Source organism: Urocitellus parryii, chromosome 5 (assembly GCF_045843805.1).
Source record: "Urocitellus parryii isolate mUroPar1 chromosome 5, mUroPar1.hap1, whole genome shotgun sequence".
Classification (NCBI taxonomy): domain Eukaryota; kingdom Metazoa; phylum Chordata; class Mammalia; order Rodentia; family Sciuridae; genus Urocitellus; species Urocitellus parryii.
Window position 1 is genome coordinate 66546393 of NC_135535.1, and position 17526 is coordinate 66563918.

The following is a 17526-nucleotide window of genomic DNA, read 5'->3' on the forward strand; positions in this document are numbered from 1 at the left end:
CAGTCAAACCCCCGTCCCTTCTTCCTGGGTCCACTGGACTGTGCCAGGGCCATGGCAGCCAATAAGCACCATCTCTAGGCTGTGGGGGTCCCAGGGCAAGGCCCGGCTCCCTGATCCTGGTGGGGGCTCTCCAGTGCTGGTAGTCTCTGCCTGGCTCACAGGCTCTGGGGGCCCAGTCCCAGCCCCTTCCTCAGGAGGAGGCGAAGCTGGGGTGCTAGGCTCAGAGCAGAGTTCTCCTGAGCCAGGGGGCTCTGAGTCTGAGGTGGAGGTCCACAAAGTTGTGGCTCGAGGCCAGGGGGAGCTTTGAGATGCTGGGGGCCCCCAGGGCCAGGGTGCCATGAGGGGAGGGGGCCCTGGACGAGGGTGGGGCCAGGTCCCACTTAAGACAGAGCCAACTGGGGGCTGTAGGTAGGAGGATGTCCCAGTGTCCACACGGAGAGGCTGCAGGAGCCCAGAGGCACTGACTGTACCTCTGCAAGGCCCCTCTCCTGATGCCCTAGGGCATGGGCCCTCCCCATGGGGAACCAAGACAAGCTGCACAGCCTGGCGAAGTGACTGCAGTCCCTCCCGCATCTGTAGTACCTGCTCAGATAGCTCCATCACCTTCAGGGGCAGGAGAAGGTGAGGTCAGCAACATTGGGTATCAAGTAGTATAGTGCCTGCCCCTTCCCCTACCTGTCCCCACCTTGTCCCTCACCCACCGCCTGCCGCAGCTTGTCCAGTGTATCCGTATTCCTTGCCTCGCTGGGCCCAAGGGGGACAGTGAGCAGGCCACTCTCTGCGGATAGGATTGGGGTTAATGAGAATCAGCACAGTGTCCAGGTTTTTGTCCCCCTTAGAACACACCTGGTTAGACCTCACTCAAGAATAACTACTTCTGCCTTGCCCAAGGAACTGAATTTTGCCTAAACTGCCAAGGGCAGGAAAACCCTTTCCAACAGACCTGGGTCACATTGCCCTGTACCCTTCTCCCCTCAGGAAGTTGTTCTTTGTGACTGTCCCTTATTCTGTTCTTCAGGAAAATGGACATTCCTGAGACCTCTCTACTTTGTCCACTTCCCAGAGCTGCTTCACCTGGCCTAGAACCACTATCAATCCTGGATCCCTATCTCTTTATCCTCCCAGTGAACGAGGCATTGAGCTAAGGGTTTAGTTATAGTATCTTATTTAACATGCACACCCATTTTATAAAACAAGAAACTGAAGCCAGAGAAGCCAAGTTCACACTGCTAGAAAACTGACAGAATAGGAATCCAAACCCAGGGCCCAGATTGGTCTTCACAACCAAACTCCCTGCCCAGTGGTGCAGAGGTAGGTAATGGCAAGAAGGCTTCTGGGCAGAGTCTGCCCCTGACCAGTTTCTCTAACAGTGCTGTTCCACAAGGAAAAGGGGCCACCCCACCAACATACTCTGTCCCTGGGCCTAGTACCTGGTCCAGGGGAGGGGCTGCTGCTACATTCCAGGCCAGATTGACCCACGCGGAAAGAGAACTTGTGCTGGTCAGAGCCACAACCATCCTCAATGCCATCTACAACCCTGTGGACCCAACAAATCAACAAACAGTTGACAGGTGACCACTATTGTGTTACAGGGCACAGGATGCTCCAGTACCTATATACAGAGACTGCAGCAGCATGGAGCTGGACAGGGGACCCTTGAGGTTCCAAGAAAAAGCTAACACACCGTCCCTTCCCCTACAAGCTTGCCTTTGAGCAGGGGAGACAATTTGAGCAATATGAAACAAGGGTTCAGACTTAGAGCAGGGTGTGACATACACTAACAAGTGAAGACAGAGGAGTCAAGAAAGTCTTCCCAGATGGGGCAAGCTTGGACCACGCAGGCAGGGAGAAGTGAAGATGCGAGGATGGGTGCTCAGGGTGTGGGTATGCCTGGCTGGGACCTCTCTCTTACCACTCTCACCCTGCCATGGGCCCAATGCCTTGCTTACCTGGGGCTAAGGTCTGGGGGCACATTCCATGGCATGGGGGGCAGCCGCAGTCCCTCCAGAGTCCGTGGGTGAGCAGAAGCACTAGCCTCAGCCTTCAAAGCTCTTGCCCTGCTCGGTCGCCCCCTGCCACCTAGACGTGGCCGGGGCGCAGTTCTACGAGGGGATAGCAGTTTAGCAGCCGAGGATGAGGAGGTGCAGCCAGGGGACAGCAGAGGGCTGGAGGGCTCATCTGCTGTGGCCGGTGAGGCTGTGGGGCCCTGTTCCCCATCTGTCTCTTTCTCCTCCAGTGTAGACATGAGGGTGTTGTCACCACTCAAGGAGCTGGTATCTACCTGGGGACAGGAAATAGACATGCATGGCAACTGTTGTGTCCCATTCATCTCTCCTGCAAAGAGATCGTCTCCCCTAGAATGGATGAGCCATCTTTATTAAACAGAATACCCAGTGTCTTCCACTCTGCAGAGGAAGAGGCCCCATTAGGAGGGGTGACTTGTTTTGCTACTGCCATCATAAAGCTACCAAGCCCTTGAGGCATTAGCTGCCCCTCAAAATTCCACCCAAATGTGAATACACCACCCCTCAAGCTAATAGAACTATCCAAGAGACTACAGTACTCAAAACTGGTTTAGAACTAGTGATATTATCCAGGGAAATTCAAAAGCCCTCAGAACAATCCTGTTTTGCCATGAAAAAGCAGAGAAAGCCACGGTGCTCTCCAGAAACAGCCTGGAGGATTGTGCCTATCCCCTGCCCAGGTGCCTGACAACCCCTCCATTAGTCAATGAGGCTCATTTGTTACCAGTGCACTTGCCCTCCTTAACCTGACTTTGCTCTGGACAGGGGCGAGCTGTCTCAGATGGGCCAAGCAGGGACACAGGGGTGGCCGGGCTTGATTGCTGACTTCTAAAAGATTATGTGGATGTGAAAGGACAGACTTTCACACTGGGCCATGCCTTCCCCAGCCCCTCCATGCACGTAACCCAGCACCCTCACCTCTGCAGGGCCTCCCCCAGAACCCAGGTTGTAGCTGAGCTCCCCTCGGAGACCACGGCTGAAGCGTGGGGCAAATTCAGGGTACAGTGCAAGACTATCGTGCAGGCCAGCCAGCTGCAGGCACTGCAGGACGCAGTAGGTCAGCCCCTTCACGTCGGCATTGGCCTTTACCACCTGCTCCCGCTGGGGCAGCTCACAGCCAATCAGATCGCCCTTCCCTGGGGAAAGGAAACAGAGGTCAAAGAACCCTTACCCCCAGTCACTGAGGGGAGGTGGGCCAGAGACCACAGAGCCTCCCTCTTCTACAGAGTCAAGCTTTTCCAGCTGGAGTGGCACTGTGAAACCTTCAAGTGAGGCGGAGAGAAGCAGAGGCCTGGTTAGGGTCATGGCCTGACCACTGTTGCCTGCCTCACTGACTCTCCACATAGGCTTACGGTGAAGTGGAGCCCAGGCTCTCACTTTCAGGATCAAAACCACTGAGCTGAAACCTCAGCATCTTAGCTCTGAGACTGAACAGCCATCAATTTTAGTAGTTCATAGACAGGCCATCAATTAGAATCCCCTGATAAAGTTAAACCAATTGGACTCCCAGGCTCCATCCCTGCCTTTAGCATTGTTATTTCTATAAGAGACCCTATGATCTGATTATTTTTTAAAGCCCCACAGACTATTCTGGTGCAGTTTATCCAGGGGCCAGTGGTTAAAAGCAGCAGTTTAGTACCTAAAGTGGCATGGCCCAAATGTCAGGCAGCTGAGGTCCTTCATCTTCCAGGGCCCTGGCTGCCTCTTCTACACAAGAGAAGCTGCATCTGCCTGAGTCAATGAGGTTTTATTGATCTCACCAGAAGGTCTCCATGGGGAGTTTTCCCATCATCAGGTTGAGCAACTTTAATATGGCATCAATTATGATCTGGGACCCAATCTCAAAAATGTTGGATTGGAGGGGATGGAACGATGTGTGTCTTAGAATCAATGAAATAGAACCAGGTATGGTGGGACACACCTATAGTCCCAACAGTGCAGGAGGCTTAGGCAAGAGAATCACAAATTGTGTGAAGCCAGCTTCCACAATTTACCAAGACCCTCTCTCAAAATGAAAAATTTGAAGTACTGGGAATGTAGCTCAGTGGTAAAGCCCCCCCAGAGTTCAATCCCCAGTACTGCAAAAATAAAATAAAATAAAATAAAAATAAGAAGAAGGAGGAGGAAGAGGAGGAGGAGGAGGAAAGGAAGGAAGGAAGGAAGGAAGGAAGGAAGGAAGGAAGGAAGGAAGGAAGGGAGGGAGGGAAGAAAGAGGAGGGGAAGAAAGAATGTTCTCAAGGTATCTGCTTTTAGGGACATGAGAATCAAATGAGTTATGTAGATAAAGTATATGACAGAGACAATCTTCCTTCCTTTCCCTTCAGGCAGAGTCCCCTTTAGATTATTCCTGGAATGGATTAGGGTGCAACCTGGGCAGGCAGAACACTCACTACCATGAAAGGCAGCTCAGCCTTCCACCAGATCATTCACACAATTAGAAAGAGTGTCCATATCCTTAAGGACAAAGACAGGTAGCTGCTGGCATCATACAGGGAACTTAGAAATGTTTGTGGACTTCTGCTCAAACTTAGGTGAAAAATCCACTTAAGTTCTGGTTCCTTTTGAGAACTATTTGGATCTCAAAGTGATCCTCTGAAGAATAATCTCTCTCTCTCTCTCTCTCTCTCTCTCTCTCTCTCTCTCTCTCTCTCTCTCTCTCTCTCATTTGTGTCATCTGAAATAGGTTAAACGTGTGTTCTTTGTCCTCATCTATGCAGTGACATGAAAATGACAAACAGGAGGGGCTGGGGCTGTGACTTGGTGGTAGAGCGCTTGCCTGGCATGTGTGAGGCACTGAGTTCGATCCTCAGCACCACATAAGGATAAATAAATGAGTAAATAAAATAAAGGTAACATGTTTTTTAAAAATGACAAACAGGAAAGGACTAAGGGTAGAGTTGCAAAGACTGGAAACTGCCCCAGATTGGCACCTTGGCCAGAGCCTCCAGGCTAAATTCACCCAATCTCCTTCCCTCACAGGACTTCACAATGCTTAGCCTAAGTCAGTTCACAAACAGGTGGGGGCCAGAATCAACACTGGAAAATGTGGGGCCAGTCTCAACTACCAGGAGTGAGCAGAATGCACCCAGATGCTCAGCAGATGTGGAGATGGTAGGGAAGGCAAAGTAGAAAACCCAGGTCATGATTGGGGTCAAACATTCATTGGGGCAGCCAGAGCCTCCAAGTCAACAAAGAAATAGTTTATGCAGAAGATTCAGGCTGGGACAGGATAGATCAAAGGTGGCATAAATCCTGATGCTGGGAATATTCTGGTGGCAAGGCCTGGGCCACAGCCAGGGGCCATTTTCTCAGCTCCATCTGAATACTTAACAATGATTGTGGCTATTCTAAGTCTTGGTGCCTGACATAGCAAGGAGCAGCTCCAAGAGGTTCCCCATACCAGCTCCCAACCATGCTGTTTTCTTGGCTCCAAGCTGAATGCCGTCTGTTTACAATCCTCTTGACAACCTTTCTTTGCATTGTCTAGTCCTCAATAGTCAAAATCTGCCTTTCCATCCTTCTGATCCCTAGTTCTCCATAATTCTTCATAAAATACCAGCCATACTTGAGTGTATAACCCCATTTTTTCTTTTTCTTTTTAGATGGGGTGTTGCTAGAACTTGTGGGCTCAAGGGATCCTCCTGCCTCAGCCTCCCAAGTAGCTGGGACTACAAGTTCATGCCACCACAACCAATCATAACTTCATTTTCTCAGTCCTGGCATAAATTTCCTATAGGCCTAGAAGTTGGACTCATGAAAGATTATAAAAAGGGGGTGGGGGTGGGACATCAATAGCCTGTCACCTCTCACAAGCTCCAAGATCTCCTACTGGCATTTCTGCCTCTTATTTCTATTGGAGGTCCCTCTTCCTCAAGGGAACAAGGATAGACTCCCTGTAGCTGCCAGGGCATCTAGTAACATGGCACCACCTTCTGGGTTCCTTTCCATACATCTAGTCTTCATTGTGGATCACCAGGTAATGATGAACCTCAGTCCCTCCAGGCCTCAGTTGTCCCCATATTAAGTACTCAACTGCAGTCAGTCATGGTCAGGTCAGCACCTTCTTTCCATTTTGTGTATGAGTCTATCATTTACCCAAGCAGGTCCTAGTGTTCCTCATTCTTTGGGGTCACCACTGAGAGCCTCACACAACCACAGGGAAATGCTCCTCTTTAATTGCTTTTCCTGGATGCATGCACATGCTTCCCAAAGTGCCTGAATATTTCCCTAAAGTCTAGGGCCACATTTATTCCTCCCGAGATGTTTCCCTTTCTGCTGGTCATGACTTCCCACAGCACCTGGGAATAGCATGTAAACATGAGATTCAGAGTCAAGCAGACTAGGTTCCAACCCATTAGTCAATCCTCTGCTGTTCTGTAAAGTTTGAATTAGATCTGGCACATAAGGAGCTGGAACAGGGCTAGTACTGCTGTCTGCCCCCTGTGCTGAACATTATTATCACAGCCATTCCACAATGGCAATCTCCTCACCCTCATCTAGGAAATTGGTTCCTCATCTTCACCTTTCTTTTGCTAAGAAGAGAAGTCTGCATGCTGCAGGTACCATTTTACCAGAACAAGTTTCTCTAGCCATTTCGAGGCTGACCTGACCCTGGGATCTGGGCCTGCTCTGTGACCTGCCCCAGAGAAGTCACATCCCACCACCTAGGGGACCCACACAAGGACAGCTTTCATTCCTCTTTCAGCCCTGTCTGAATACTTTTCCTAGCACTTCTATCTTTAGCATTTGATTGCCAGACAGTGCTACTCTTCTGTCTCCTTATAGATTGGCTCCTTTTATTATTTTAAAAAATTATTATTATGCACCCAGGGGTGCTCTACCACTGAGCTATAGCCCCAATTCTTTTTATTTTTCATTTTGAGACAGGGTCTTGATAAATTTCCCAGCCTGGCCTCTTATTTGTGATCCTCTGAACTCAACCTCCTCAGTAGCTAAAATTACAGATGTGTGCCAGTCCAAGCTTGGTTCCTTTTAAAAAATTGGCTTTCCCAGGCACACCTCCAAGATCATGATCACCTCCTGTGTCTTCATGGTGCAGTCATTGGGTTTTCTCTGACCTTTGCCCAGGACTCTTGACTATTCCTGACTCCATCCTGGCTGTTTCTCCCTTCTGGGGCCTTGTGGCACCCTGTCTAGGTTTCCTGCAGATCAGAGCCATGGTGTCTCCCCTACACTCTCTCTCTCACACACACACACAGCACACACTGTATCCTCTCTCCCACCCACACAAACCTAGGATGGCGAGCACAGTGCCACCCTTGAGCACCTCCATGGAGCCAGAGCAGACGAAGTAGAGGGCCTGAAGAGCGTCACCCTGGTGGATGAGGTATTCGCCAGGTGTGCAGAAGGCAGGCCGCAGGGCCAGGGACAGTGCCCTCAGGCATCCTCGGCTGGCTGCCTCAAACAGCGGCAGCTGCAAGACCTCCTTGTGCAGGTGCATGGCGATGTCTGCACGAAGCTCATCAGGGAGGCTCTGCAGCAGCTGCAGGCAAGCAGGTGAAGAGGTTTGGGGGTGGCAGAAGGGATCCCAGCCAGCCAAGCCCTCTCCATCCTCACAGGCCTTAGGAGCGAGGGGAGGTGACAACAGAGGCTCCACACTGAGGATGCACTGAGTAAAGGGGGCTAGCCCTACCACCCTCTCAATTCCTTACAGAATTTTCCCCCTTGCAGTATTGGGGATTGAACCCAGGGGCGCTCTACCACTGAGCCACAAACCCAACTTTCATTTTGAGATGGGGTCTCACTAAATTGTTCAGGCTGACCTCCAACTTGCAATCCTCCTGTCTCAGCCTCACAAGTAGCTGTGATTACAGGCCTGTGTTACCACACCTGGTTTTAGTCCTCTCTGAGCAGCCCCTTTCCTCCTCCAACCTCAGGCTCAGATTTCAGCGAGCACAGAGCCTCTAGTCCTAACTGGGGTCCACAGGAGCTCCAAGAGTCTTGGCTGCTGTCCCCACAGGAGAGCGGAAGCAGGGAGGCATTCCTCACCCTCCATCCCTACTCCTTAGGCCAAGTGCAAACCCCTTGAGGGAGAAAAGGCTAGAAGGGCTAACCCTGGAAGCCTGCCACACCTCAGTGGTATCGATGCCATTGTTCACAGCCCAGGTAGCCTGGAAGTACTCAAGCATGCGCTGCTTGAGGGGCTTGGGGATCCGATGGATACGGATATAGTCACGCAGGTCACGAGTGCGGCTGTGGTACAGAAAGCGGCGGGCGTACATGCGCTGGATGATGGCGGTCACGTTCCCAAACACCACTGCGTGCATCAGGGCTGGGGAGGGCAGTAAGAGCAGGTCATCTGCAGGCCTGGCCTGACCTGGTTGATACCGTGCTGGACACATCTGTCCTCTGCCCCCTCCCCACTCCACATGCTCTTATGCAGGGCACATGGGCTCTGTGTAGCCCTGTGTCTCTCCCAGCCCTGGCCTTGTATTCCACAGACCACCTAAGGCAGAAGAACCCCTGGCCTGGGGCCCTGGGGGAGGTGAGAGGGGAGGGTTGAGGCCAGCAGTCTGGGAGTGGGCCCAGAGAAACCTGCAGGCCAGGCCTCACCACCAATCAGCATGGTGCAGATGGAGAAGATCTTCTCAGTGTCCGTGTTGGCGGACACATTGCCAAAGCCCACGCTGGTGAGGCTGCTGAGTGCGAAGTAGAGGGAAGTGATGTAGGCACTGCGTAGTGACGGGCCGCCCAGGAGTTCCAGCCCAGTCCCATTAGCCTCGCTGCTGCTGCTGCTGCTGCTGCAGTTGTCATTCTGGCCAGAGCTGTTCTCTCCAACTGGTCTCTTGCCCACCAGGTAGTAGGGGGTCTCCAGTCGTCTGGCCAGCTCCTGCAGCCAGCCTGGGGAGAGGGCAAGGGAAAGGTCTGAGCAGGCAGGACAACTTGACGGCTCTGAGGGTACAGGTGTGCTAGCCCCCTAGGGTTGGGGACATGCAGACACAGACTCACCCTCATGAGTTCCCACTACTTTTTCCCCTTCTCTGCCAGCCCAGCACACCCAACCACCCTCTCAACCCTCAGCATGACAAGCACATAAGGAAAATGTTGCCACCTCCCCAGCTGGCTCCTGTTGGTGCCAAGGTTGGAGCAAGGAGAATCACACCCTCTTTCCTATGTCTGGTACTAATCTCAGGGAATGGGTCTAGCTGGAGGGATAGAGACGGGGGTTCATGGCATTCAATCACAGCCTGGTCTCTAATGCTGGATAACAGAGGCCATCTCCTTTGCCCTTTCTACCCAGACCCTTCTTCCTGTCTGTCTCAGCCCATCTGCTCCAGAAATGCTCCCCCTGGCACCATTCAACCTCATCCCTCACCCAAACCACACAAGCCACCCAACTTCACAAAGGTGCTCTTAAGTACACCCATATGGATATGGTTACAGATACTGCTGAGACTTACACATGCTGCACACACAGTCAAGATGACAAGGACACACATGTGAGCACCTTATAGATGCCCAGACACAGTCATAGCCACTCACACTGAAATGGCCTCTGTATACTCTGAAGAGAGGCAAAGGCACGTAGGAGCTTGCACACTGACACACAGGCCTGGGGCACACTTGCACATAGGTGAATACATTCAGAGGCCTCAGCAGGCACCTGTGCACTTGCACAGGCATGTGCACATAAGCAGATGCTTGAATGCACACACAGGTATGGGCCCACTTCTTGTCTGGCCTTGGCAGGAGGCAGAGCTGTGTACTGGGTCTCTAAGAAGCCTATGCCTTCAAGAAGTCACTGTGAACCTGGCTGGAGGGTTGTGGGAGCTCTATGGTGCTAGATGGGAGAGAGGGCAGTTTAGCTGATGGGGAATGGAGTGGCAGAGGACAAGTGCAGGGTCACAGGCTGCAGTGGGATCCACCTCTCCACACCCGCTCTGCCCTCCCATCTCAACACACAGATCATGTACCACCCTCTTCCTGACACCTATTGCATGCAGTCATTGTGGTCCCCACACCCCTCCTGTCATGCATACACCCATTCTCTCAGCACCGAGGGCCAGGAGCTTCTTGAGGACTCTAGTTCAGAAGAACAAGTAACTACTATAGAGTAGGCACTACATCCCAGAGGTGCCAAATGAGGGGGCTCAAACCTAAGTGGGGGGATGTGTGTGCTTGGTTTCAAAGGATAGAGAAGGTTTTGATCTAAGCAAACTTGAGGGGGAGTCATTTCTGATAGAGGGAAAGGCATGGGCCAAACCTGGAGATGGAGACTTTAAGAAAGTACAGTCAAGTAGCTCAGTGTGGCTAGAATGTGTGGTTAACACTGATGGCATCAAATTCCAGGCTAAGGAGTTTGGTGGGATGCAGTAAGGCCTGGACCAAGATGAGACTTCACTCCTGTTATCTCAGGTGTGCTGTGGGGATGTGACGGAGGGGTTTTACACGCAGAACCCTTCAGTCACTATTTAGTTGGGTAGTCAGATGTCCAGTGGTAAAGGGGTAGTAGTGGTGGCAGGAAACAACCAGATAGAGAGGTGAGGGTAAAAAGGGACTTTTCATTTTCATGGGACATCAGCAGCCTTAGAGCTAGTGCTAGGAGAGTGCATGAGGGGGTTAGGCCAGCCAAGGTTGTTCCTGGAGGTTGGTGCCTTTCACACTGAGAAATGCTCTGAATTCTCTCCTCAGTATTCAGCACAATCTTTTAAAAAAACTGCTCATCTTCACTGGGCTAATGGGAATCTGGGGAAAGAACTCTGTCCACACCACAGGCAGTAGAACAGGGGACTAACACAAGAAAGCCATAAAGAAGCTTCCCAGAAGAAGTGGGAGGTGATAATATAAAGGACTTCAAAATCTTCTAATGTGGACCAGTACCAGTTCTAGATGGAAAGAATCCTCTCTGGAACTCAGACCAAGGGTGAAAGAATTACCAAGACTCAGTCACCCCTGTATGCCCATGCTCATTGTGGTAGGCCCCAGAGCTTCTCTGAGAGCCAGAGATATTCTTGATTTCAGATCATCAGCCCCCATGAGGTGGTTGGAACAGAGGAGCTTTGTGGACTCAAGGCCAAGGTTGTCTGGCCTGCTGTAGGGGATGGGGCCAACCTGGGGATTTGGTGTCTTAGGTCACTTTGTAGGGGCAGAAACAGGGTCAGGGCATTTGCTGACCCCACAGCAGCCTCCACCACAGACTCCCTCTGGGACAGGCACCAAGGAGCTGACACTGCTGGTGTGTCCCAGTTTCCACCTGCTCAGCAACTGGAGTCCTCGGGGGAATAACCAAGTGGAACCTCTAGGCACACACCAATCTCCTGTGCACTTGGCAAGGAGGAGAGGATTTGCAGAAGCCTCATCATCTCTGGGGAACTGATCAGAGCAGGTTTCTGAGACTGACCTGGACTCCTGATGACCCCACCAAGGAGCAAACTGACATGAGAGGCTGCCTGAGCACTGGAAATGCACTAAATGTCAGTTACTGCAAAGTGACAGAGGGCTGGAGGTTGTGGGAGGAAGGTGTGCACTCATTTTGGGAACTGAGAGCATAGAGTTAGAAATGGCTGGAACAGAATGGTTCTGATAAAGGGAAAAGATGGGAGTTGCAATGTTCATGTAGTAGCCTCAGTGGGATGGCCAAGGGAAAACAAGGCGAGTAAGGAGGAAGGAAAGCCTATCTGGAGTCTCTAGAACTTGGAGGGGCTGGGGAAGAAGGGGGCCAGACCAGGGTTATCCTTCCCAAGGCAAGAGAGCATGATCAGCAGGGTTAGCTGCTATAGAGACTTCACAGAAGGCAAAGGTTTGGCCCCAGAAGGTCACTGCAACCTTTCACACAACATTTTGGGTGGGAAGGTGGGGGTGGAAGCCCTCCTGGAGGCAGTTAAGACTGAGTGGGTGGTGAGCAAAGGGAGGAGCTGTGGCGGTGAAGGTGAAATGGAGGAGAGCAAAGACACTAGGGACACAGAAATTTTTTTTTTTTTTTAGGCTCAGGGAGAATGTGGACACAGCTGAGAGAGATGTGGGCTGTAGGTGACAACAGTGAGGCAAGGGCCTGGGATCCTTGATGGGTACAAGCTTCGTAGAGGGTGACATTAGAGGAAAGGCAAGGGCAGCAGCTCCCTCCCTGGCCTTCCCAGTTGGGCAAGGACCTTAGGAATGTGACAAAGGTTTGACTACCAGGAAGACACAATGGGTGACTGAAACTCCCCAGGCAGCCTACACAACCAGGCTGTCTATACAATGGCCAGCTGGTAGAGAGCAGCCATACGATGGTGGCTGTCATACACACCGGCATACCCCTCATCTGTCACACACTTGCAAACTTGCACACATCTCTGACACCGGGCATCACTCCTCAGCATGCACACACCCACCCCAACCTCCAGTACCAATCTCAGGCAGCTCAGATTCACTGCTCTCAATCTCCTGCTGGCCGATGTAGAACCAGATGCAGGCCACCCAGTGGGCGAGCAGGGCGAACACAGCCATGAGCAGGGTCAGTACCACAGCGCTGTACTGGGAGTACCGGTCCAGGCGTGGCAGCAGGCGCAACAGGCGCAGCAGCCTCACGGTCTTCAACAGATGGGCCCCAAAGTACTGAGATGGGGAAGGATAGTCATCTCAGGCTGGCTGTGCCTGTACCAGCCCAAAGCCCCCCTACCCAGCCCAGCCACACTGACCACATTGACCTTGAAGGCATGTAGTAGGTCAAAGGGCAGCGCTGCGATGACATCCAGCAGGAACCAGGTGGTGACATAGTGCAGGCAAATAGACTTTGGAGCAAACACCACCTGGCCCGACTTGGACACAAATGTGGTGCGGAAATTCAGCACAATATCTGCAGGGAATCAGGTGGGAGTCAGTATGGGGTGGGCAGTCACTGTTTACCACTGGGCACCTGCTCAGTACTTGACACTATCCTGAGCCCTTCACATATGCCACAGTATGACATAACTGTCACAGTAACTCAAGCAGGCACACATTATTTTGCCTCTTTTATGGAGAGAGAAACAGGCTTGGCGAGGCTATGACTAGCTCAGGGTCCTATACCACATTAGAAGCAGAGACACATTTGGAACCTAGATCTGATTTCAAAGCTCATGAGTCACAAACACAGGGAGGGCAAAGGGGACACTAGTGGGGGACTGGAAGCCATACAGATGATTCCCATCAAAGCCCGAAGGTGTCTGACACGGAATGAAGAGGAAGGAGCAGAGTACACATACCAAGGATGAAGAGGACCTCCACGGCCAGGTCACAGACACTGGGTGGGCCACGAGCGGCACTGGGCTCCCGGGCTGTGCTCACACACACACTGTAGGGCACAGTGACAGCCACATAGAGTGTGGCGAGCAGGATGAAGCCATCCCAGGTGGCTCTCAGTGCCCCGCAGTGCAGCAGGATGAAAGGTGACTTCCGGATGGCAGCAACTTTGTATTCTGGCAAGTTTGGCTTCTCCCCAAATACTCCCTGAGTGAGGCAGGGCAGATCCAGTCAGGGAGGAAAGGATAATGGCACAGGCTGAGTTTGGATAGTGTCTGAGAAAGGCATTTACCTCTCCCTGTACTCTCAAAGCAACCTCTGAGGTGAGCATTAGAATCCCCATTTTGTAGATTAAAAAAAAAAAAAAAGGAGTTTGCCAGGCATGGTGGCACACACTTATAATCCCAATGACTCTGGAGACTGAGGCAGGAGAATTGCAGTTTCAAAGCTAGCCTCAGCAACTTAGTGAGGCCCTAAGCAACTTGGTGATGCCCTAAGCAACTTGGTGAGGCCCTGTCTCAAAAAAAAAAAAAAAAAAAAAACAATCAAGAAAGTGGAAAAGTGCCCTTGGGTTCAATCCCAGGTACCAAAAAACAAAAGAGGTTTTGGGAAATCAAATAACTTAACTGAGGTCACACAGCTATTTAGGGGACAAGCAAGGATTGAGCTAAGGCACATCTGAGTCTAAAGCCAAGACCTTTGATGGGTCAGACATGAGACAGTCCCTCCCTCAGTCCCAACCCCAGAAATGGAGGTGGGGCCTGGGTGGCTTCCAGGACTCTTTCTCTCTGGTGGGAGTTCCCCTCTTCCATGTCCTCTTCCTGTTCCCCATCCCAAACACACACCCTAGTATTTAATCCACCTTATTGAGCTTGTGCTTGCCCTTGGGCTGCTTCTGTAAGTGCCCAGAGAGGTGGTAGAGCACAGCCCTGCTCCGCCGCCGGTTGGCATTAAAGCCTTTGGCTCCTGCCCGGCCATATCGGCGCCGGCCACCACCTGAAAAAGAAGAGGGGCCCATAAAGATGGTGTGGGGTATACCCACATACCCCATCACAGGGTTCTGGGTGTGGGACACCAGTTGCTGGCCCATGGACTGATCTGGCTTATTGACCATTTTGTCTGTTTAGAGTTGGGGGCTTAGGCATTCCTTATTTCCTGAAGCCACTTGCCAAGCATAGAAATGGGCAGATTGGCATTATAGACACCACTTCTAGAAGGTTTCCAGGAGAAAACAGGAGAAGGTTTACAGGGAAAGGCCTGGGAGAGGGAGTTTGGTCACAGAGAAGGAAGGCAGAGTTAGTAGAAAGCCATCATCAGAGGTGTGGGAGCTCAGAGAAGGAGCCCAGGGTTCAGATGCAGGGGTCAGAAGGTGATATTGACGATATTGGAGAAGCAGACACAGGGGTGGGGTAGAGAATTGGAATGGAATGTGCCCCCTATATCCCAAGAGTCCTTGGAGCAGCATCTGATGACAATTCTGTGACCTGCCCAAAGGCCTGCCCCAGCCATTGGAGGGACACAAGAAGGGAGCAAGTGCTATCTTCTCTCTGGAGATAGCCCTTGAATACATAGTTGCTTTCCTAAATAAACCTCTGTCTATGTCTCTGGGGAGAAAAGGTGGGGGAAAGACTCCAAGAATTTAAAAGAAGGCTGGGGCTCTCCTGACAGGTATGCTGTGGGGAAAAGGAAAAGTCTGTGGTCAACCTCACTACTAGTGGGAAAGGAGTGCTTCATAAGCATGAGTGGAATTTGCTTTCAACTTCTTAATAAAGTTAACTTTAAAACTCCAACTTTGTCTCAACAGGCCTATTTGGAAATAAGATTCCCATCCCTGGGCATGCACAGATGAGAGCAGCACAGCCCTCTCAGCCAGCCAGAGTAGGACCCTGTGAGTACAAGAGGGAGGGGGACCCATAAACCCAGACTGGATGCTAAGGCCCTACCCAAGCCTGGGGTACCCAACAAACAGCCACATCAACTAAATCAATACCCCAACAGGCACCCACCTGTCTCCTTCCAGCTGTCAGGGCCCCCTCGGTTCTTGGTGTCACTGATGTCCTTGTGAGAGACCAGGAAGAGGGCCACCTCCCCTTTCTCATTCTTTATGGGTATCACATCCAGAAGACACCAGAAAGGAAGCCCTGGGCATAAAAACAGACTCATCCTACCTCCCATTCTCAGCCCTGCCTAAGACGACAGAGGACCTGTCCACTGACATGCTGGGCAAAACATAAGAAGAAGCAGGGCTTCCTGAGGGAGGAGAAACAGTACTGCTTCACTCAGGACAAGGGGAGCAAGGGAGAGCAGACATGGCTGTCAGACATGTGTCCTGCTGAGATGGGATGTTTTCCTGTTGGATGTGGGAAACCCAAGACTGGAACTGAGCAGAGGCTGAAGCTAGGGTGAGGATGGTGGAGAGGAGGTAGGGTGGAGAAAGAGGGGATGGAAATGTGCATGGTGCATGGGAAGATGGGAAGGCAAAGGAGGAGGGACAGTGGATGGACTAGGTATCTGGATGGCTGAGGCTGTAAAGGTAAGACAAGATGGCTCCTCACCGCTTTTCCGGTATAGGATCAGCTCAGCCTTGAATTCCTTGTGCTCATCCAGGGCCTTTCGAATCTGTTGGCGGACGAGCTCACTGGTATCTGGTCCATAGAGGAAAGAGCAGGCACAGCCCCGCTGCATGACCTCAGCCCGGGAGAAGCCCGTAAGGTCACAGAAGCCATCAGAGCAGTAGACAACAGGGAAGAGCCCTGCCACCTGGGCATTGCCCAGCACGAAGTTACTATCTGCAAGAGAGCACCTCTTAGAGGAGTGAAGAGGCAAAAAGTCTACAACTGGTTTTACAAATCCCAGGAAACCTGTAGTGTGTACTGGGCAAGAGCTGTTTGTGAATGGCACTCAGTGTGTCACCTGTATGTCAGTGCCCTGCAAGGGTCCCTTCTTAGTCCAATGTATTTGAATGCATTTGAGAAGCATGTAAGAACACAGTTTGGTGAGTATAGCCCTTTGTGGGCATTGTGCCCTCTGGAGTGTATCCTGAGCAGTTTGGGGTAAGGAGTGGGGTTGGTGATGTCCAAAGGATTACACCACCTGCCCTAGACTGGCTTCAGCAACTCCTCTATTTCTTCCAGGCTCACCCACAAGCCAGATAACTAGATTGGCTGTGGCTCCTACAACTGGGACCCACCTGGACTGGGAAGCAACCCAGCCCAGTGTCCATCTGCCCTCAGTGTTTGAGCCCCACCTGTCTAATCTGTTCAAGAAATAGTATGATTATGAATGGGGGTGTAAGAATGGTGGCTGAAAACTAGAGCCAGGCATGTACTGGGGAGCCGGGGTGCTGAATCAGCAGGCCCGCAAAAGCCAAGCATAATGGAAAAGCTGATGGAGGAATCCTGAGTGGGGAGAGCTCAGAGATTGGCTCTCACCCCCTATTAAGAATGAGAGACTATGGAGAACTATGCAGAGAGCTGGGAAGCTCCACTAAATGTGAATGTGCAGAAGGGATCTGACTTTCATGACTTTCCCTGTGCTCAGAACCCCAGGGACACAGGATTCAGAAGCTCAGGTTGCCTTCTCCAAATTTCCTCAATCCTGGTGGGAGTCCCCAAGTCCATCTTCTTTGGGGCTGATTTAGCTCCTTGAGGCAGGTGCATTTAAGCTGTAAGATGGGCTTGGACACATGGTACTCCCGGGAGTACCCTCTACTCTATCTCTGTTTGCAAAGCGCGCTCTCTCTCTCTCCCTCTGTGTGTGTGTGTGTGTGTGTGTGAGCGCGCGCGCCCCTCTTGTCTGTCGGTGAGCACTGCTCACCCCAACCCCCATCCGGTTGGGGTGAGGGTAGTCCTTGTAACAGCGCCAGATCAGGAGGTGGGTCTGATTGATTAGGTCCGGATTCATGCTCCTGGGAACAGAATGCATCCCGGGCTCCACATCAAGGGACATCTTCTACCCAGTGTTGCCTCGCCAGGAGCTGCACTGACCTGAACCCTTCAGGGAAACGGTGCCTTGAAGTATACAATGGTCCCCGCTTCAGAGGGACGAGGAAGGGAGAGAAGGTGAGAACTTGTGGGCGCCAAGCCGACAAGTGGGGCTTAGGGCTGGCTGCAGTCCTGGATGGGGATCGTTTGTCCGGGAGCTAGGGGTTAGGGTTTGACTCACGCGTGCCGTCGAAGCGTGTGGCGATGGTGTCCAGAAAGGTGTTCTGCGGCGCCAGTAGCCCCCGCATGGCCGGCATCTTAGGCGGCCTCGGCCGCCGGCCCCATCCCTCCGGGGC

The 17526-nt window shown here is 51.9% G+C and overlaps 1 protein-coding gene across 1 annotated transcript; it reads right to left on the bottom strand.

Annotated features, from left to right (window-relative positions):
- Positions 1-3: 3 nt before the first annotated feature.
- Positions 4-17487, bottom strand: Kcnh3 (potassium voltage-gated channel subfamily H member 3). Its single transcript, XM_026407092.2, has 15 exons — positions 17412-17487; positions 15803-16036; positions 15254-15388; positions 14110-14243; positions 13211-13454; positions 12665-12822; positions 12374-12581; positions 8598-8885; positions 8117-8316; positions 7278-7527; positions 2943-3160; positions 1950-2281; positions 1431-1537; positions 702-778; positions 4-603 (listed from the first exon to the last, which is right to left on the bottom strand). Exons 1-15 carry the CDS (start codon positions 17485-17487, stop codon positions 4-6), a joined length of 3261 nt encoding a protein of 1086 aa, XP_026262877.1.
- Between the last annotated feature and the right edge of the window lie 39 nt (positions 17488-17526).

Bases quoted from the DNA above. Each gene is read 5' to 3' on its own strand.
- Kcnh3 (XM_026407092.2), bottom strand. From the start codon at position 17,487: ATGCCGGCCATGCGGGGGCTACTGGCGCCGCAGAACACCTTTCTGGAC. The intron at 8,317-8,597 runs GTGAGGCCTGGC...TGCCCTCCCCAG, and splicing joins CTGCACCATGCTGATTGGTG to CCCTGATGCACGCAGTGGTG. The intron at 779-1,430 runs GTACTAGGCCCA...TCCTATCCGCAG, and splicing joins CAGCCCCTCCCCTGGACCAG to AGAGTGGCCTGCTCACTGTC.